This window comes from Pinus tabuliformis, chromosome 8, assembly GCF_031772625.1.
Source record: "Pinus tabuliformis cultivar Carrire ecotype Pingquan chromosome 8, CPIR1, whole genome shotgun sequence".
Classification (NCBI taxonomy): domain Eukaryota; kingdom Viridiplantae; phylum Streptophyta; class Pinopsida; order Pinales; family Pinaceae; genus Pinus; species Pinus tabuliformis.
Window position 1 is genome coordinate 633,630,859 of NC_142294.1, and position 21,893 is coordinate 633,652,751.

A 21,893-nucleotide genomic window follows, 5' to 3' on the forward strand; every position below is an offset into this window, starting at 1 on the left:
ACAAGATCTACAAACCTAAGGCCCATGGTTGTTTGGGGCTTCATGACCCTGAAACCCTCAGCAGAGTTTCGGGTGCAAAACTTTGGTGGAGTGGCTTATGGAATCGGCAACTCCTTGGGCCAAGCATTCGAAACAGAAATATGAAAATAATTGGCAGGAGAGGGATCATATCCAAATGTCTGGGCTTATCAATGGCTCCCACATTTGGAATCTTGCTTGGGAAAACAGAACCATTGTCCAACATCACAGCATCTGGGAGATTCGTGCTGGGAACCTGGTAAGATTTTGGGAGGACAACTGGCAGCAAGAACGAAACTTGTTTAGGGAAGAACTAACCACTCTCAAGAATGAAACTGACAACAAAGGTTTATGCATGGTAAGTGACTTCTGGGATCAGGCAAGGAACAATGGTAAATGGAGAATATGGAAGGATCTGGGCTACAGTGAAGAGAGCCCTTTGAAAGCTCAGGCAGGCTCTCTTGCTTGGGACTTGGAACAGAGGAAGATTTTGGTATCATCCTCGTCTGACCAACTGAGATGGGGAAGAAACACAGAAGGTAACTTTAACCTCAAAGAAGCTAAACGAATAGCCCTAGGGTTTGATTATCAAAACCCTGATAAGGTATGGAAGGACCTTTGGCAACAACAACATTGGATGAAAATAAAGTTGTTTATGTGGTTGGTTCAACAAAAGAAAATTCTAACTTGGGAAAATCTTCTAAAAAGGGGTTTTGTTGGCCCATCCAAATGCCATCTATGTGGTTCACAAGAGGAGATGATGGAACACTTACTCAACCTCTGCCCTTTCACCTCTACCTTGTGGGATTGGGTGGCCTCAATCTTCAAGCAGACTGACAGGGACAGACTTAGTATTACCAACACTTTGAAGAATTGGAGAAAAGACTTCTCAGGAAATGAAATCATCAACAAAGCTTGGACTCTGGTTCCAGGCTTCTTAATCTGGGATGTCTGGAAAGAACGCAATGGTAGGATTTTCAAGAATAAAATTGGCTCAACCCAGAACATTATTGCATACATATTAAGACAACTCAAAGACATTGTTAGAGCCCTTTTAGGAAGACCTCCCGAGGACCCTACTCTGCCCCAAGATGCTCGTATACTGCTACAATTGGGTCTCCATTCCCTACTTCCCTAGAGCATAAACAAGGGTGTGAGCCAAATAAATGTTGGTAAAGACTTCTAGAAACATCCTCCTCATGGTTTCTTGAAATTCAATATAGATGGAGCCTCTAAAGGTAACCCAGGGATGGCTGGTTTTGGAGGGGTCATCAGAGATGAGCAGGGGTGCATTAAGGATATCTTTCACAGTCATTTGGGGACTGCCACTAATAACATGGCAGAGCTCATGGCCTTAGAGCAATGCCTGGAAATACTGATCGAGTCAAATTTACATAATGCCATCATTGAAGCAGACTCTGAATTGATTATTAATGTGGCCAAGAAGATATGTAATGGAAAAGCACCAAGAAAAGTTTCAAAACATTGGCAACTTTTGTAGGTCTTTCAGCACATTCATACCCACCTACAAACCCTGAGAATGGTTAGCTTCGTTCATGTGCAAAGAAAAGCCAATATGCTAGCTGATCGTCTCACGAATGAAGGAGTGTTATGCAAAGAAAGTTACAATAGGTTTCCTTGGGATCCAACACCCTCGGGGAAATTGCTTGAGGATTGTCAAACACGGGTGGCCAAAGACATGGAGAACTTCCAGACTATTAGGAATGAACAAGAATGAAGACCAGTGGAAGCAAGAGTGAGGGGAAGCGAAAGTCTTTCTTAACTGTTGATCCCTCAAAAATGCGTAAAACAAAGCTTTCTATAGGGGAGGGGCACTTGGTAAATAGCAGGCTTCTTAGCAAGTCGCCAACCACTTATCTTGATAGCCTTCGCCATCGAATGGCTATCGGGTGGGAAAGCGATTGAAGGTTAACTATTGAAGCGGACCCGAAGACTTTTAGATCATTGGTTGATAATCTTCATTGGGTCCATAAAGAGGGTAAAGACCATGCAAGTTTCCGACCCGATATCCCGGAGGACCGTCAGATCAACAGGGACCTAATCGTATGGATATCGGGTTCTAAAAGTAATCGAAGGTTAAGTCTCAGACCAGACCCAAACATTTATAAACTAATGGCTCATAATCCTTATCGGGTCTATGAACCGGGTAAAAGGGGCGCATGTTGCCGAGGCGATAGTGTTCGTGACCATCAGATCTTACAGGATTTGGATCGAAGGGACATCAGGTTTCAACATGGGAGGAGGTTAAGTCCAAGAACGGACCCGAAGTTTTATACATTGACAATTTATTTACCCTGTCAGCTCCATAAAGTTGGCAATGGTCGCGCATATCGCTGAAGCGATTTCTTTAACGACCATTGGATCACTGGGGGTCTTATCGAATGGCCATCGGGTTGGATAATGGGCGGAGGTTTATATTTAAGATTAAGGTATAAGGTTTCAGGTTTGTTTCAAGTTGTTTCGGGTTAATCTTCATCGGGTTAGCCCTTGTACTTGTAAAGACATGTAATATATGTAACAGTTCTTGCGGTTAATAAAAGGCTCCACTCTTACTTGACCGAAAAAAAGAGAAGGGATGGTTATTGCCAATAAGTAATGTAATGAAAGTTAAACCACACAAAACATGTTGGAGCATTGGTAATCTTCCGTCGGATCCCACCTTGAATCAAGTCCTTCTTATGGAGGTTATTTAGGCTGAGCATCAATTTTGCTTGGAGAGTCAAAATGTTTCGAATTTTAACTATTTATTTTTCAAAAAATATGACAATGGAGTTTGAATCATGTTTTTAATGATGGAAATGGATTAATTTTTCTCTTTCACAAACTAACCATTTCTTTAAACTACATTTTATTATTGTTTATTTACTTATTTTCTTTGTCTTTATCAATAATTGTCTTTCCATTTTGCAAATTTTGAATATTCATATAAATTTATATTTTGTCTTTAATTATTCCATATTAATTTAAACTTCCATCTTCAAACTCTTAAAAACCCCCCATTACACCTAAACCATCATTCAACAAAATCTACCAATGTAAAAATCATTTACCATTCCATAATATTTGTGAAGATACAAATCCAAAAATCAACGACTTGCAACACACACTTCAACAAAAAAATAGAAAAGTCCCCGGTTATCACATGACTTCGAAATGAGAATGGTTTACATGGACGTGATATTTGTGCATTAACGTCTCAAAAGTCTTGAATTATAACGTGACTTCCAAAAGAGAATATTTGCAAGTCTTTGCAGCAAACCCTTGAACAAAAATTTGCAAAGTCCTCGAGTTATCACATGACTTCGAAATGAGAATGGTTTAGATTGACATGATATTTGTGCAATAACGTCTCAAAAGTCTCCAATTATAATGTGAATTCAAAAGATAATGGTGGGACTAACATCCTCTTTAATGACTATTGCTCTAATTAACAAGGGAGGCTACATGGCAGCTAGTCCCTTCCTTGGGGATTTTGTTAGAAAATTTACAACGCGTCTCAAGTTCATAGTGCATTAACTGTGTCAATGGAGATAACTGGAAATGCCATTGAACTTTTGGGAAGCAGCGAGGCAGCAAGTCCCTGCCTTGAGTCAACCAAACTACACTTCAAGGCAACCAAACTACACTGTAACTCATAAGTAAAGAAATGCTCCAAAACTGCATTTGCACCAGCCAGTTTTGCTGCTTTCAGGCCTTAACAGGTCCACCTAGTAGCACAAAACTCAATGAATTGGCCACTCTAGAAAAATGCTTCATGTCCTTGTTATCTGCCTCCACAGTTGTAGTGACCATGTAGTCACCGTGCAAGTTAAAAGAGCCTACAACTCTAGAACGTATCCTTTGAAAAGCCCTGAAAAGCCCAAAGAACTCTATTCTCTTTGTTTGGCTACACAACTACTTTTACAAACAGATTTTTCTCTTCTAACAACAAAAATGAACACAATTGCCTCAGAACCACACATTTCATCTTACTGAGTTCCACACATTAAGGCATACTCAAAAGTTATGAATACAATATACATTTTGATCTTTGCAGAAGCATTCTTTCCAGCACACAATGACTTCATATACAGGGTGATATTGGAAAATGAAGTAGCAGTATTCCCGAGTAGAAGATGGACACAATAAGATAAATCCAATGTTTATGTTTGAGATGTTTTGTTCAGCATAGGAAGGCACCTTGAAGATTCTGGGAGATATTTCAGATTTGGAAAAGTTCAAATCAGATTTTGAACAGGGTGCAGAATTATACCAGCTTACAGAGGAGCACTTCCATGAGACTTTTGATTTTGGTTTGCTTTTTTTGAATAAAAATCAGAGTCTAAACCAACACATATATTTCAATATGTATGGTGCAAGCTCCACAAACAAATCAATAGTTATGGAGGATTATAATACATGTAGAAAACACAAATATGAGCGTTTTCTTTTATTGGAGCTGTTCTTGTATGATTGGGCAGATTTGAAGTTGAAGAGACATTGTTTTGAGAGAAGAGGATGTTGTTTTCGCATCAGTCCCAGATCAAAAAATGGAAGGCATTTTTTGTTGGTCTATGTAGCCCCTGATTTCACATGTCTAGGTGCAGTTCTTTAGCCAATTTATATGGTATTTGAGTGCTGTTTGAAGAGGTATAACAGCATATGAGGCGCTTTTTGGAAGACCAAGCACAATATCTACACCATAAGGGGTTATCTTGGATAGTTGGGTGGAATGGTTGTTATCTTCCATACCCAGGTTCAAGCCCCTGTAAGTGACAGGTTCAAGCCCCTACAAGTGACAAGTTCAAGCCCCTACAAGTAACATGATGAGCTATAATGCATTGATAATTATTGTTGTAACAGTTAAGTTTTGTGCCTATGAATATTGTTGTATTGGTTTTGATACTTGTGAACAGAAACAGTAGTTCTTGATAACTTATACTTATAATAACTTATACTTATAAGAGACTTTAACTTATACTTATAAGATACTTTATTGCAATCACGGGTTCCTGAAGAAAGAACACACTTGAGCTGTCGAGATTGGGGCTGCTCCGGGATGATCAGCAAAAAACTGTTTGTCTTCTCGTAAATCTGTAGCCATAGAAAATGAATTTTTAGAGAAAAGGGAACAAATTAGAACTCGATTTAAGAAAACAGTAATTCAGAGAAAACCAGGGAACAAATTAGAACTCGATTTAGGAAAACAATCCAACTAAATATAGTTAATTGGGGATGAGCCTATCCCCACCTAATTTTGTCCCCACCAAAATGATAGGCACAGATGGTGCGTAGTGTCTCAATTCTGGAATCCACTGACAGATAAGAAACAAGAACCACAAAGCAAACAGGAAAAAATCTTGAGGATCATTTTCAAAAGTTCAAAAACAGAAACAGTAGTTCTTGATAACTTATACTTATAATAACTTATACCTATAAGAGACTTTATTGCAATCACAGGTTCCTAAAGAAAGAACACACTTGAGCTGTCGAGATTGGGGCTGCTCCGGGATGATCAGCAAAAAACTGTTTGTCTTCTCGTAAACCTGTAGCCATAGAAAATGAATTTTCAGAGAAAACCAAGGAACAAATTAGAACTCAATTTAAGAAAACAGTCGAACTAAAGATAGTTAATTGGGGATGAGCCTATCCCCACCTAATTTTGTCCCCACCAAAATGATAGGCATAGATGGTGTGTAGTGTCTCAATTTTGGAATGCACTGACATATAAGAAACAAAAACCACAAAGCAAACAAGAAAAAATCTTGAGGATCATTTTCAAAAGTTCAAAAAAAATGCAAACCGAAAGCTCCAAATTACTGTCAATTACCTGGTATGATTGTCTCTCGATAAAATGATGAGGTTGAATCAAATCCATAAACAAAATAGTGCTCAAAAATTCAACAGAAATAGAGGGACAACTTATAAACCCATTCCCTGAGTTCAGCCTATCAATGTAATCATCAAATTGATGCCATGTGCATAGATGATGTTCCCCATATTGACCTAAATTAGCAAAACCCATTCGAATATGATATTTTACTCTAGATAAAGACAACAACCAGGACCACACATGGTAACAAGTAAATTAAGCAAGAGTAATTGCAACTTGAAAGTAATCGTTTGCAACTAGAGAATATAGATAATTGTCATAATGAAGTTTTAACAGTTAGCTTCAAGTCTGACGGCAAAGAAAATATTGCGGTATGACCAAACAAATCAGAGCTACAGCAATTGATGAGTGTCGTAAATAGATGATTCAAAAGACCTCAAAAACTGCGCATCAGTAAACTGTCTACTTCCCTGGTGCACCATACCATGTTGATAATGAGAATTACAGGAAGATTAATTGATGATTTAATGGATTATCTTATAAGACATTTTTTAAATCCCGGATATCTTTAGCTAAATTAAATTATATCCTCACTGAATGGCAATTGCAAGATATGTTTTCTTTTTGAATTGCGAACAAAATGTGTGGTGCCAGAAAAAGAAGTTAGTTCAGGAAGTGTTTTTTAAACTTCCACGTTACATCATTACTAGGCAAAAGGTTCTAGATCATTCTGCATCCCTATGAATATTCATAAGTAAAGTGTGTTCTTCAAATAAATCAAGTTTTATCCTTGTTTTCAATAATGTACTATAGGGTTAATTACAAGACAGTAACCGGTAGTAGCCAGAGTGGTCAGCAGCAGCACAAGTAAAGTGTAAACAAAATAGAACTTACAGAGACAAACAATAGTAAAAGAAGCAAAACAGGCAGGGCAGCCTCAACGTATGAACAAACAACAAAAAAATAGACAGAAATTGGGAACTATGCAAAAAAAACTAAACATAAAATCAAGCAATTCAAAATTAAACTAAACAGCCCCCAAAGAGTTATTGCAGAAATAAATGAATGTGAACAAGGTGAAAGCGAACAAATTAAATGTTACCTTCTTTCTCCAGTTAACATGGCTGAAGCAACTTTTCAGCTCAGCAAGTTGCCAAGGCTGTTCAAGTCCTCCAAGTAAAGAGTCTGCAACAAACACATAATATTAAGAACTCAAGCCCATCAATTGCAGCTTCATATAAGCAGTGAAATAAATATCATAGAACTAACAAATATTTCTCTATGAACCCTCTGATATCATATATTGATAAAGACATAACAGATACCAGAACAAAAATAAGTGCAAAAGTGTGCATTCCAACTATTTCAATTGACAACTATTAAGCTGATCTTATAACTGAATCAAATGATCTAATAACATTCAAGAAAGGTCAAAAAAGTATTTAGTCCTCAAACCACTAAACTCTACATCATTAGATTGTATTGTCATTGATAGTATATTTAATGTCACAGTTCAATCATACAAACTAACGATTTGGAATATAATTGTGGCATGGGCTTCAACTGGAGAGCTGGAGATGAACAAAACTAGCAGCATAACAAAGCAACTGAAAGAAAGAGAGAGAGGGAGACAGCTGAGCTCAATCATACACACCTTTAAGTTGGGATATAATTGTGACAAAGGCTTGCAACTGGAGAGCTAGGGATTAACACACTAACAGCGTAACTAAACAATATAGAGAGAGAAATATGCTCAATCATGCATACTTTCAAGTGGAGATGTAATTGCAGCATGGGCTTCAACTAGCAAGAAGCTGGGGATTAACAAAACAAACACAAGAACACGTTTATGAGAAAGTTGCATTTGATCATAGATCCACTTTCAAGTTGGGATATAATTATAGCATGGGTTTCAAATGGAGAGCTAGAGACAACAGAACTGAAAGAGAAAAAATGTGTTCTACCATAGAAACTTTCAAGTGGGGATATCATAGTGGTGCAAGCAAGTGAAGAACTAAGAAGTAGCAAAACTGACAGCAATATAAAACAATTTGAAACATTTGGAAGTTAGGGACCGCGCTCCAGTGCCACAGCACGAGCATACATAGTAATTGAAACACTTTCAAAAAGGTAACGTGGCTATCTAAGCTATGAAAAGGGTTACTGGTTCATATACCCTTGCTTCTCCTGCCTTTTTCTCGAATCAATTAATTAACTACTAAGTCATTCAACCAAATGATGATTATATGCCTGTGATTTCTTGTTTACCTATCCCTTATGGTTTCAGATACAGAAATCAAAACGAAAACTAGGGAACTTGGAGAGAGTTAAAACCATACCTCTTGGCTTGTTTTGGATCAAGAAGTGATAGGTCTTGGAGTTTTTTTTGCTACCATTGCCTTCTTGGAGTAATTGTTTTATTTGTAAAAAATTTTGGGTATCAGGCATAAAAGTGTCCAAATGAGAAATCAGCCCACAACCATGCATCTGGTGGATCAATTGGTCTAGTAGTGAAAAAATAGGCCTGAGAGTCTGGTCTTTGAAGGTATCGTCTTCCCACAGAAAAACAGAGTGTAGTCAAAGATGGGGAAATACAGAAGATGTTCAATATGCCCATCAGCTTCATATTTACAAATCACAAAAGTCCCCAAAGACAGAAGTAATCACCAAAATTCCCAAGGATAAAACTGTCGCTCGAGTAAAGCACCAAAAGCAGTAATCATATATATATTGTCATGGCATATGGATGACCCTAAAGTTACTTGTTGGTATATATATATATAGCTTTTGGAGTATTTGTGGACTTAAACTTGCGTGTGTAGTGGTATAAATTTGGTGAAACAAGGTACAGTCAAAATGTACAATGAAGCAAAAAAAGGCTATACGGTGAGGTTTTTCCACATAAAACTAGCTTCCTTTTTTTATGCCATATAGTTGAAGCTCTGTACATGTAGGTATGGTTCATAGGGACTCAACAATCCAAGTACAGCCAGCTGCCTAAGCAGAGACTGCACAATAAAAAAAATCTGTGGTCTATAGAATTTACCCACCATGTGGACTACCTCCATGTTCATCATTTTCAAGTCCAGAACTAGAGATGCGACTTCCTACAAAACCCTAACCAAAAGGGATGCCAGTGGCCAGGAGTAAAGGAAAATCATTCTCTGCTAGTTATATGCAATGAACAAGTTCAATTTACTCAAAAGGCTTCCCATGGCAAGGATTAGGGATAGCTAATAGGATGAAGGGGGTTTGGTATCCAAGCTTTCTAATAAAGGAATCTGAAATCTATCCCTTAAGACCTAATCCAAAAGAAAAAGCCTTTGATCTCTGAAGTATTACTAAGCAGAGAGCAGTTATTGAGACTTTAGATTGAGCTATAAGCACCACCAACAGTTGACCCACCATTAGTTGTTCCCGAGCCATTATAAGTACCATGGACTGTTTCAAAACTCAAGTTGACCTGGAACCAATTGATTCAGGAGCTTTCCCCTTTGCTTGGTCATTTATCGTGGAAGATAGAAAGTGGATCTGGACTAGATAGGGAGGCCAGGATATATACCCTTTTTTGTGAAGACTGGCGCAAGGAATGGCATTAGCTATGATGGGTGGATTGGAGCATATGGACGAGTAAGCATTGAGATTCGAGTGTTTTGTTACATCAGTAGTTTGCAGCATCGAGATCGAGTGGGATTGAGTGAATATGCCAAATATATAAGAAAATCAAAACAGAAAACGAATTTATTTCATCCCCTGCAGCAACTTTGTCCTCCAAATGATCTTTTTGGCTCTCTTGAGAGCCTTAAGAAAACTTTAGATTTACCTGTTCTAATTCATTTGCATTATCAAAAGTCAGGAATTGTAAGCTCAACAACAGTGCTCTCCGGAGCGTGTTTATAACACATCGTCCCCACACTTCTTAGACACAGCCAAAGCCTCTGCACCGTCTGCTCCCTGATGTTTCTTCTGCCTTTCCTCGCATTGTGCGCAAAGACATAAGATTAGATGAGAAAGGATCAAAAGAAATCCTAGAGACTGGCTTTCCTAGAGAGATAGAGAGGTTGGCCCGTTCAACAGAACTGAGTCACCAGAATACCAAGTTCTTCGGACACGGGATTGTAACTACTGCTGGGTAAGGAATTACTATTAGTAGTTCATAAAGAACTAAGTTTTGATAACTGACCTTCTTTCTCAAGAAAATCGCCCTGGGTCACAAGGCCAAAGCCTCTGCACCATCTCCTCCCTCATCTTTTTTCTGCCTTTCCTCGCATTGCTGCGCAAAGACACAAGATTAGATGACAAAGGATCAAAAGCAATCCTAGAGATTGGCTTTCCTAGAGAGATAGAGAGGCTGGCCCACAGCTGAAATGACACTATCTATTATGCATAACATAGAACCACTGAAATTTATTAATGCAACCCATTTAAGATATATTCCAGTACTGTGTACAACTCAGAAATAATGCCCAACATATATATATTTTCTCTCTAACTTCTGCAATTATAAAATGATAGATTTATAACACAGACAATAGAAATGTAACCGACAACATTTCAAGCTCTGTTCAGAAATGATCAGCTCTTAGTGACAGCCTCTTTGCAATCATACAGTGCAGTCATTTGCATTATCAAAAGTCAAGAATTGCAAGCTCAACATTAGTGCTCTCCGGAGCGTGTTTATAACACATCGTCCCCACACTTCTCAGACACAGCCAAAGCTGTCCCCACACTTCTCAAACACAGCTAAAGCCTCTGCACCGTCTGTTCCCTAATGTTTCTTCTGCCTTTCCTCGCACTGCTGCGCAAAGACATAAGATTAGATGAGAAAGGATCAAAAGCAATCCTAGAGACTGGCTTTGCTAGAGAGATAAAGAGGTTGGCCCGTTCAACAGAACTGAGTCACCAGAATACCAAGTTCTTTGGACACGGGATTGTAACTACTGCTGGGTAAGGAACTGCTATTAGTAGTTCGTAAAGAACTAAGTTTTGATAACTGACCTTCTTTCTCAAGAAAATCGCCCTGGGTCACAATGCCAAAGCCTCTGCACTATCTCCTCCCTCATCTTTCTTCTGCCTTTCCTCGCATTGCTGCGCAAAGACATAAGATTAGATGACAAAGGATCAAAAGCAATCCTAGATGCTTTCCTAGAGAGATAGAGAGGCTTGCCCGCAGCTGAAATGACACTATCTATTATGCATAACATAGAACCACTGAAATTTATTAATGCAGCCCATTTAGGATATATTCGAGTACTGTGTACAACTCAGAAATAATGCCCAACATATATATACATATTTTCTCTCTAACTTCTGCAATTAGAAAATGATAGATTTATAACACAGACAATAGAAATGCAACCTGGAACATTTCAAGCTCTGTTCAGAAATGATCAGCTCTTAGTGACAGCCTCTTTGCAATCATACAGTGCAGAGAAATCATGGGTATTCCTAGAAAATATAAATGCACAACCACATATTATATTAATCCTTTTTCGTGAAAGTAACTAAGTTTTGATAACTGACCTTCCTTCTCAAGAAAATCGCCCTTCAGAAGAAAACTAGACTCTTCCAGACTTGCACTTCTACTTTCTGTTAGATGGTCAAGCACATCCACAAAGGACTCGTCCATGCTCATATTCCTGTTCTTGTCCCCTTAACTGCAATTTTTAAAAAATGCAAGAGCAGGCTATTTGTAAAAGCCTGCAGCAACACAAATAGTGAAGTTATATCTGCAACTTCTAAAAAGCTGGAAGGCTAAAGGAAAAAATTTTAGTTATACAGACTGTTAGATTAGACCTATGAAAACATATGATTAATACCAAAGTGGACATAAATGAACATTGAAACCACATGATTCTCACCTCTGGGTTTTGCCTTAATGTTATGACCTGTTCTTCAGTTTTAGTACAAAATTTTAGTTATAGAGACTGTTAGATTACAGAAATGTTGTTGCAGCCTTTTAGCTTAACTTCTGCTTAGGCCAGAACTCAGCATTTTTTACTTTCCAAACACTTTCCAAAACTCCAATGGGTGATATGTTACCCATCACTGTGACCTCCTTTTTCTCCAGATCTATAGCAAATGTTGTCACACCTGACACAGTTGGACACCAGGATTTGTGTATTCCGTCACAAAAATTGCTTACATATATGATGTTGGGGTATCTATTGATAGATGAACATACAATATTAAGCAAGCAGGCTGAAAAAGTGTCACCTTCCATTTTTGATATGTGTTTACTGACATTTCTGGCACAGCTAGCGCAGTGCAATGAGACTCTCAACACCACCACCTGCACAACACAAAAGAAGATAATATATGCAAAAATCATAAAGAGCATATATACAATGATTGCATACTCTGACTTAACAAAAGTGTGTGTATGATATATTCTATGATTTCACAGAATTGATAAGCAGACCTATGAAAACATATGATTAATACCAAAGTGGACATAAATGAACATTGAAACCACATGATTCTCACCTCTGGGTTTTGCCTTAATGTTATGACCTGTTCTTCAGTTTTAGTGGGTTGGACATTCTTAGCTCTCAGCAGGTCAGAAGTTCGAACCTCTACAACTACACTTGTAGACTGCCCCTGTAGAAGCTGTGTGTGCTCCGAGATCTGAGAGTCTGGTCTTTGAAGGTATCGTCTTCCCACAGAAAAACAGAGTGTAGTCGAAGATGGGGAAATACAAAAGATGTTCAATATGCCCATCAGCTTCATATTTACAAATCACAAAAGTCCCCAGAGACAGATGTAATCACCAAAATTCCCAAGGATAAAACTATCGCTCGAGTAAAGCACCAAAAGCAGTAATCATATATATATTGTCATGGCATATTTAGTTTACCATTCCGCTTGTCGCGAGCCCCATTTTACTTATCGCCATGATCATTAGTTTACCATTCCACTTGTCGTGGGCCCCATTTTACTTGTCGCCATGATCACCATGCACCAGTGCCATATGTGTGACCCACCTGCATGTATGACACGTCTCTTTACGACCTATTATCCTATCCTTCAACGAACCAACCTGATATGTTGTGATAATATTCTCTGTAACCTTTAAAACCCTTTCTCGTTCAATACCCAATCTCATCTGAAGCAAAGCAATGGCCTGGAAGGAACATGTAAAGGCTTATAAAGGTCGTGTCTCCGATTTGCACGTTTGTTGGTACTGCAAAGGGTAATTGCAAATGAAGGTTTCAATTTGGCGTTGCACATCGGACCAGGAAAAATGACGCTATGAGTTTTGTAAGGTTTTTCAAGTGCCAAAATGACCACAATAAGTAGAGGACTAGATGGGGCTTAAAACCATTTATAGCCAGATGAAAGAGCCCAGATAGCAGGAGATCCTCTCAGTTTCACAGTTTTAATTTCCAGTAATAGGGCATTATCCTTGGATTCGTGACCTCGTTTGGAACGACGACGCGATGGCTATAGAGTTCTAACTGGGGGTTTTTCATGAATTCTAGATCACCAGGCTCGATCCACCTCTGGCAGTAAACTTTTTCGAAGAGGTGAGGCTAGCTTCCACTGCCTTGCTTTTGTATCCATAGCTAGTAACCATTCCAGTTTTATCTCACCTTGTTCATTGTAGGTTCATTGTATCTCACCGCAGAAACACAGCCACTGTATCTCATCTTCGAGAGGGTTTCTTTACCACTCCTATTTCTTTACCACTCTTACTGCTGAGCAACGACAGCCCATATCAGAAGCACATCAGCCCATATCAGAAGCACGTCAAAAGCACATAATAAGAATGAAGACGAGGCATATCAGAAGCACATCAACCCATATCAGAAGCACATAATAAGAATGAAGAAGAGGAAAGGGAAGCAGTAAGGACAGCCCATATCAGAAGCACATAATAAGAATGAAGAAGAGGTGACTGTAGTATGCTACAGAAGCCATAAAGGAAGGTAATTATCTTTATCCTTACATTTGAATTCGGTATCCATCGCTGTTGCACAAAAATTCAATATCCATAGCTGTTGCAGCGCTGAATCTTCATCTCGATAAGTATCTGCATTTGGATGTGTTGCTGCTTAAACAAGGTAAACTACTGATTCAACCCAGGCTGCTAGCTTTCGAACGGGTGAGGATGCTCGATCAAGTTTCAGCCAGTTGCCAGATCCAGATGCAGATCGAATTGGACCCGTTCCAGATCCCGTTGGCTCCAGGTTCTATTTCCGACACATCTTCGATTTACTGGTATGAAATTCTGGTGTGAGTGTAGAGATTGAATCTTAAGGATTGATCTATCCCCTGGTCAACCTACTCGAGACTCAGAAGGACAGCTAATCTCGAATCCAGTCGCGGTAGTGAGATTGTGGCCACGCACATCTTCATGCAGGCCTCCTCTCCTCCTGCCATCTCGCCACGCTCATCTTCATGCAATCTTCATGCAAGCCACACAGACCACCTGTCTGTGTAAAATAAGACAATTTTACATCCGAAGCATCAGGCAAGCAATAGGCAAGCATGAACATCCCAAATCTAGAGCATTAAATGCGGAGCATTAATGCTAGCATTAAGCTGATCTATAGCTGATGTACCAATGATAAGAAAAACATAAATATGTATTACCTAAGTTTTTGCCTCCCCGCCTCGGGAAGAGGCCAAATAAGATAGTGAATGATTATGTATCTGAAAACTTTCATTATAATCCACGAATGGATGGTAACAAGCAGCTCACAAACAGCTGAATTAATACTAACATCGTGCGTTTCGATTACTATAGTCCCTGGCCATTGCCAGATGGCAGGGACTAATAATGATGGTCAATGGTCATTTATGTAATTATATTTTATTAGGATTAATAATACTTTTTTTCATTTTGAGTTGAATATATCTTATTTTTATTATATTTAAATATAACATAGATGTATTTAAGAATATTGTGTTTTAATGATTGTGGTCGTTTTTGTTATTATCAATATTTATCTTAATGTAATTATTTTCAATAAATAATATGGTTTGGTTATTGTGTTGAAATGAGAATTTTACAGTGCAATGATATATATTTTTTTGCTCAGTTTAGAATTGTCACACACTCTATAACCAAAAATGAATATGCATGTCTAATTATATGGGGATGTGCAATTTATGTGTATGTTTAATTACATGGATATGCCTCTTTATTTTTCCAGAATTTTAATTTAATTATCAATAATTATTAGATGGATTGTAGGGACTTAACCTCCATAAACTAGAATATTCATTGTAGTAAACAAAATGTGTTTAATTACATGGATATGCTTGTTTATTTTTCCATAATTGTAATTTAATTAGCAATAATTATTAGATGGATTGTAGGGATTTAACCTCTATAAAATAAAATATTCATTGTAGTATACATAAATGAAAAGTTGAGATGTGTCTCCAAAGTGGTTATGTATTTTTTTTTCCTTTTAATTAAATTGATTAATTAAAAATAATTCTCATATGCAAAAGAATCATAGGAAGTGATTTATGGTATTTTGTTTATGTGGTATTGATAAGTACTCATGGTATCGGTTCATGGTATTGTAACAAAGGCTATTTATAGATTAAAGATCTCCATGGTAAAGCGAAGTGTAAGTGTGTGTGTGTGTATATATATATATATATTCTCTCTATAATTAATAATAACAATTATTTATTATAAAGTAGAAATTAGTTAGTTTTAATGGTTTTAGTACTTGGTTTATTATTAATAATATAATAAAGTATAAAATAGATGCGATGAAGTTAATCAATTTCACTCGGACCACTAATAAAATATCACATTTAGACAAATAAAGTAAATAAATAACTTTATATATATATATATTTTTTTAATGAGGAAGATGTATAGTTTTATACCCCTTAAAAATATTTCAATGCAAAACATATATATATTTAACGTTAATGTCAATGCAATATTTGAGTGGTTAAAGAGAAGTAATTGTAAGTAAAACAAAGTCAATTACTTTGTAATAAAAATAAAAATAAATAGATATGTAATTCATTCAATTTTTGATATAAAATTAATATATGACATTTAAAAACTATTATTCATAATAATTCAAAAAAAAATATTCAAATACAAAAATAAGTAATATTGAGGTATACTTAAAAATATATTAATAAGAAAATAAATTAATGTGAAGAAAATCATATAAAATATTTTAATGCCTATTTTAAGGTAAATATTTCAATATCAACCATGTATATATTATATCTGGTGTTAAAAATTGATAAAAATAAATTCTTATGGTTAAAATATTAAGTACTTCTACTATTCTACAATTTGGTTTTTTTTGTATTTTCAAGTTGTTCAATCCATTTATGCATTCAAAAATGCAATAATAACAATGATCAAATGTTTGCAAGTGGAATCATTTTTTCATGTTTTTCACTCAAAAGGGCTTGCATCTCAAGTTATTTGATCCCTCTCAAGCTATCAAGTGGAGAAAGAGATCAAATGTCTAGAAATACTAACATTTTTCAAGTTTTTTACTCAAATAATTTTTGTACAGAGATTTAAGCCAAATAAATCTATAGCAAATTATTTAAAATAATTATCAACTAATTATATCATATCAGCATGATTATCATAAAAAAATATAAAAAGTAAAAGCATTATTCTAATGTATCAACCAATTTAAATTAGTAGTCCTTTAATAGAATTTAAGTTATTAATCTTTAAAAAGTAAAAACATGATTCTAATGTATCAATCAATTTAGGTTATTAGTCCTTATCAAAATAAAATTTAAGTTATTAGTCCTTATCCACTGCAGTAACTTTGAAAAAAATATATATTTTTCTATATTATTTAAAAATAATGATTTTCAAATATTCTATTGGATTATAACATAAGGATCTTACACTAATTTATGGTATATTGGCAATAATTATGATAAGATTCCTAGGTTTTTTACAAACTCAAATATATGAGTGTGTTAGATATATGTTATATTCAACAGAGGTAGTAGCATGTTCCCGAATTTTTTGCATGGCAAGGCATTGTTGGCTTTTGATTGTGACATGGGGTTTAAATTTAACCAGACCTAGTTTCCCATCGAAAAATCATGGATTACTCTGTTGGTTTGAGCGACGGTGAATTCTGTCCATTCTGTTTACAACATCAATGTTTAGGCAGCAACTACCTTGCACAAGGCTTCAACCATTAACAATAACTAGTTGTGGGCCATACATTAACAATTGCATCAAATTTTTGTTGCTCTTCTAGAATTTGAGCCACGGCAAGGCATTATTGGCTTTTGACTGTGACATGGTGTTTAAATTCAACTAGACCAAGTTTCCCATAAAAAAAATCATGGATCACTCTGTTGGTTTCAATGACAGCCCATTCTGTCCATTCTGTTTACAGCATCAATGTTTACCCAGCAACTACCTTGCACAAGGTTTCAACCATTAACAAATAACCAGTTTTGGTCCATACATTAACAATTGCAATAGGTTTTTGTTGACCAAGTTATATGGCTAGTAGATATGGCCTAGATATTTTTTCTATCATAAAGTTAATAATTTTGAAAAAATAAAGAATATCTAAGGTTAAAATCTTCTTTTTTTATATACATAAAGACATAGTGGGTGGGGACTAAGTTGTTATTAAGTCCAGAGGTTTTTTTACATTTATTGTATTATTAGTGGATGTGTAAATTTTAAAATAAAAATAAATAAATTATGTTCTAAATAGAAAAATAATATCCACTATAAGAAAAAAACAAATATGTTTTAAAATAATTAGAAGTACAAAAAAATTGTAAGTAAGATGTTTAAACCTTACAATTTTCAAAAAATATTTCAACAATAGATTTAAATAAGCTATATGAAAATGTAAGTTAAGATATTAACTTCAAATATATCTATATACAAAAAATAATTTGTTAAAATAAAATATTTTTAATGTTGTATATCAAAAAATTTCAATATGGGTTATCAATATTATATTTTAATATAAATTAATATTGGCATATATTTAAAAATGTATTAATAAAAAAAACTCATCTTAATTTGTGCCATAAAATGTTTCAATGTACATGTTATGTAAAATATTTTAATGCCAATTATGTATATAGTATATATCATTTAAACAAAAATAACTATGTATCATGGAAAAAGATATGTTTTTATGCTTAAAAAATTTATTTAATCCTATATATACTCTATATACTATTTAAAAATATGATTTAAAGAATGAAAAATTATATATTGTATTTTTTATTTTATATTTGAAAAAATTTGATACTTAAAATAAATTAAATAATATATTTTTAAAAATATTTCTTCCTTAAAAAAACCCAAAATATAAGACAACGCCCTCCCGGTTTGCCACATCAGAAACGCTACCTGTTAACAAGCCTTTTGCACACCGTACCGAGGCCAGGTTTCCAGTTTTCTTTATGCATTTTACTGGAAAGAGGGATAGAGACATTTGGTGATCGAAGTGGAGATTAAAACATTTATACATGTATTAAATATTAAAAAGCCAAAGCATTCCAATCTTAAAGTATTTAATTAAAAATCAAAGCATTTATAAACCAAATAATCTAAACATTTGTGTATTTATTTAAAAAAAATCAATACATTTATAAAACTTCGAGACATATTCAAGCATTTATCAAATTGAATCACATTTATGAAACTTTGCAAGAAATGCATTTATTAAACTTTGGGTCAGATTTAGAGTCATTCTTTGATTCAGATAATGTGTTCTCTCAAAGAGAGTTAAGTTGCAATGAAAACTATAACACAACAATCGTTGTTGCAACTTCGAATATATTTTAAATATATGGTGGTTGCCACAATAATATTGCTGCAAAATACATACAAACCATGCACTGGCCTTGATTTTGGAATGATACATTTCAAAGATTCATGTGCAATGGGGTGAGTTGATTAGAAAAAGTAATAACTACCTTAAACCTATGCACATTATAATCAAATTTTTAATATTAATAATCTTTTTGTTTTATCATTTAATATCTTGGTTTTATTAATCTCGCGACCTTAAAAACTTTATTTTTTGGGTTTATTATGTTTGGGTTTTTAATATTATCTCGTTGGATTTATTGATTCTTTAGGTATATTGATCCCTTGCATTTATTAATCATTTGTTTTTATAATATTAATGTCTTGGGTTTGTAATATTAATAATCTCTTGGTTTTATAAAACCCCAATATTAAGAGTTAAATATTTATTCAACTATTTATGGCTATTTCAATATCACAATGGATTAATCTAATATAGAAATCAACCATGGTCAACCATGTTTAGTTTAGGGTTTATAATAGTCATTTTAGGGTTTATGAATGTTGGGTTATAATATTAGTCCCTTGGGTTTAATATATTAATCCCTTGGGTTTATTATTCATTTGTGGTTATAATATCAATCCTTTGGGTTTATTATTCCCTTAGGTTTATAATATCAATCATGGTCAACCATGGTTGAGTGTCATATTGTGACAAGGATTTTCTCACCATGAAAATAAATCATGTTTATTTTAGTCTTTGTAATATTTATATTTGGGTTTACGAATGGTGGGTTTACAATATTAGTCCCTTGGGTTTAATATTATTCGCTTGGGTTCATAATCCCTTGGGGTTTTAGTATTAATCCCTTGGGTTTATTATTCATTTGGGTTTATAATGTCAATCCCTTGGATTTATTATTCCCTTAGATTTATAATATCAACCATGGTCAACCATTGTCAATCATAGCCAACCATGCTCAACCATGTTTGAATGTCGCATTGTGACAAGGATTGTCTCACCATCAAAATAAACCATGTTTATTTTAGTGTTTGTAGCATTTATATTTGGGTTTACTAATGTTGGGTTTATAATATTAGTCCCATGGGTTTAACATTATCCCCTTCGGTTCATAATCTCTTTGGGTTTTAGTATTAATCCCTTAGTTTTATTATTCCTTTGGGTTTATAATGTCAAACCCTTTGGTTTAACATTATTCCCTTCGGTTCATAATCTCTTTGGGTTTTAGTATTAATCCCTTAGTTTTATTATTCCTTTGGGTTTATAATGTCAAACCCTTTGGTTTATTATTCCCTTAGGTTTATAATATCAATCATGGTCAACCATTGTCAATCATAGCTAACCATGGTCAACCATGGTTGAATGTCACATTGTGACAAGATTTGTCCCGCCATGAAAATAAATCATGTTTATTTTAGTCTTTATAGTATTTATATTTGGGTTTACGAATGTTGGGGTTATAATATTAGTCCCATGGGTTTAATATTATTCCGTTGGGTTCATAATCCTTCGGGGTTTTAGTATTAATTCCTTGGGTTTATTATTCATTTGTGTTTATAATGCCAATCCCTCGGGTTTATTATTCCCTTAGGTTAATAATATCAATCACGGTCAACCATTGTCAATCATAGCCAACCATGGTCAATCATGGTTGAATGTCACATTGTGACAAGGATTGTCTCACCGTCAAAATAAATCATGTTGATTTTAGTGTTTGTAGTATTTATATTTGGGTTTACCAATGTTGGGTTTATAATATTAATCCTGTGGTTGAATGTCACATTTTGAAAAAGATTGTCTCACCATGAAAATAAACCATGTTTATTTTAGTGTTTGTAATATTTATATTTGGGTTTACCATATTAGTCTCATGTTTGAACGTCCCATTTTCACAAATATTTTCTCACCATGAAAATAAATCATGTTTATTTTGGTCTTTGTAATATTTACATTTGGGTTTACGAACGTTGGGTCTATAATATTAGTCCCTTGGGATTAATATTATTCCTTTGGATTCATAATCCCTCGGGGTTTTAGTATTAATCCGTTGATTTTATTATTCATTTGAGTTTATAATATCAATCCATCTGGTTTATTATTCCCTTAGGTTTATAATATCAATCATGATCAACCATGGTTGAATGTCACATTGTGACAAGGATTGTCTCACCATGAAAATAAATCAAGTTTATTTTTGTCTTTGTAATATTTATATTTGGGGTTTACGAATGTTGGGTTTATAATATTAGTCCCTTTGATTTGTTATTCATTTAGATTTATAATATCAATCCCTTGAGTTTATTATTACCTTAGGTTTATAATACCAATCATGGTCAACCATTGTCAATCATAGCCAACCATGGTTGAATGTCACATTGTGACAAGGATTGTTCACCATGAAAATAAATCATTTTTATTTTAGTCTTTGTAATATTTATATTTGGGTTTACGAATGTTGGGTTTATAATACTAGTACCTTGTGTTTAACATTATTCCCTTGGGTTCATAATCCCTTGGGGATTTAGTATCAATTTAGGTTTATAATATCAATCCCTTGGGTTTATTATTCCCTTAGGTTTATAATATCAATCATGGTCAACATGGTTGAATGTCACATTGTGACAAAGATTGTCTCACCATGAAAATAAATCATGTTTATTTTAGTCTTTGTAATATTTATATTTGGGTTTACTAATGTTGTGTTTATAATATTAGTCCCGTGGTTGAATGTCGCATTTTGAAAAAGATTGTCTCACCATGAAAATAAACCATGTTTATTTTAGTGTTTGCAATATTTATATTTGGGTTTACCATATTAATCCCATGGTTGAATGTTCCATTTTGACAAATATTATCTCACCATGAAAATAAATCATGTTTATTTTGCTCTTTATAATATTTACATTTGGGTTTACGAAAGTTGGGTCTATAATATTAGTCCCTTGGGTTTAATATTATTCCCACACATTCATAGTCCCTTGGGGTTTAGTATTAATCCCTTGGGTGTATTATTCATTTGGGTTTATAATATCAATCCCTTGGGTTTATTATTCCTTTAGGTTTATAATATCAATCATGGTCAATTGTGGCTAAATGTCATATTGCGACAAAGATTTTTTCACCGTGAAAATAAATCATGTTTATTTTAGTTTTTGTAATATTTATATTGGGGTTTACTTATGTTGTGTTTATAATATTAGTTCGGTGGTTGAATATTGCAATTTGACAAAGATTGTCTCACCATAAAAATAAACCATGTTTATTTTAGTGTT

At 34.7% G+C, this 21,893-nt stretch overlaps 1 protein-coding gene and 1 long non-coding RNA gene across 2 annotated transcripts; both read right to left on the reverse strand.

Moving 5' to 3' along the window:
* Positions 1 to 5,842: 5,842 nt before the first annotated feature.
* Positions 5,843 to 11,936, reverse strand: LOC149237108 (uncharacterized). Its single transcript, XR_016245234.1, has 3 exons — positions 11,713 to 11,936; positions 6,954 to 7,036; positions 5,843 to 6,024 (listed from the first exon to the last, which is right to left on the reverse strand). It is a non-coding gene; the product is annotated as an uncharacterized LOC149237108 (long non-coding RNA).
* A 2-nt stretch (positions 11,937 to 11,938) lies between these two features.
* Positions 11,939 to 12,585, reverse strand: LOC149237109 (uncharacterized). The gene is made up of 3 exons (XM_089369149.1): positions 12,338 to 12,585; positions 12,036 to 12,143; positions 11,939 to 11,944 (listed from the first exon to the last, which is right to left on the reverse strand). The coding sequence occupies exons 1-3, from the start codon at positions 12,578 to 12,580 to the stop codon at positions 11,939 to 11,941; spliced, it is 357 nt and encodes a 118-aa protein (XP_089225275.1). The 5' UTR covers positions 12,581 to 12,585.
* Between the last annotated feature and the right edge of the window lie 9,308 nt (positions 12,586 to 21,893).

Bases quoted from the DNA above. Each gene is read 5' to 3' on its own strand.
- LOC149237109 (XM_089369149.1), bottom strand. From the start codon at position 12,580: ATGAAGCTGATGGGCATATTGAACATCTTTTGTATTTCCCCATCTTCG. The intron at 12,144-12,337 runs GTGAGAATCATG...TGTGTTGTGCAG, and splicing joins CATTAAGGCAAAACCCAGAG to GTGGTGGTGTTGAGAGTCTC.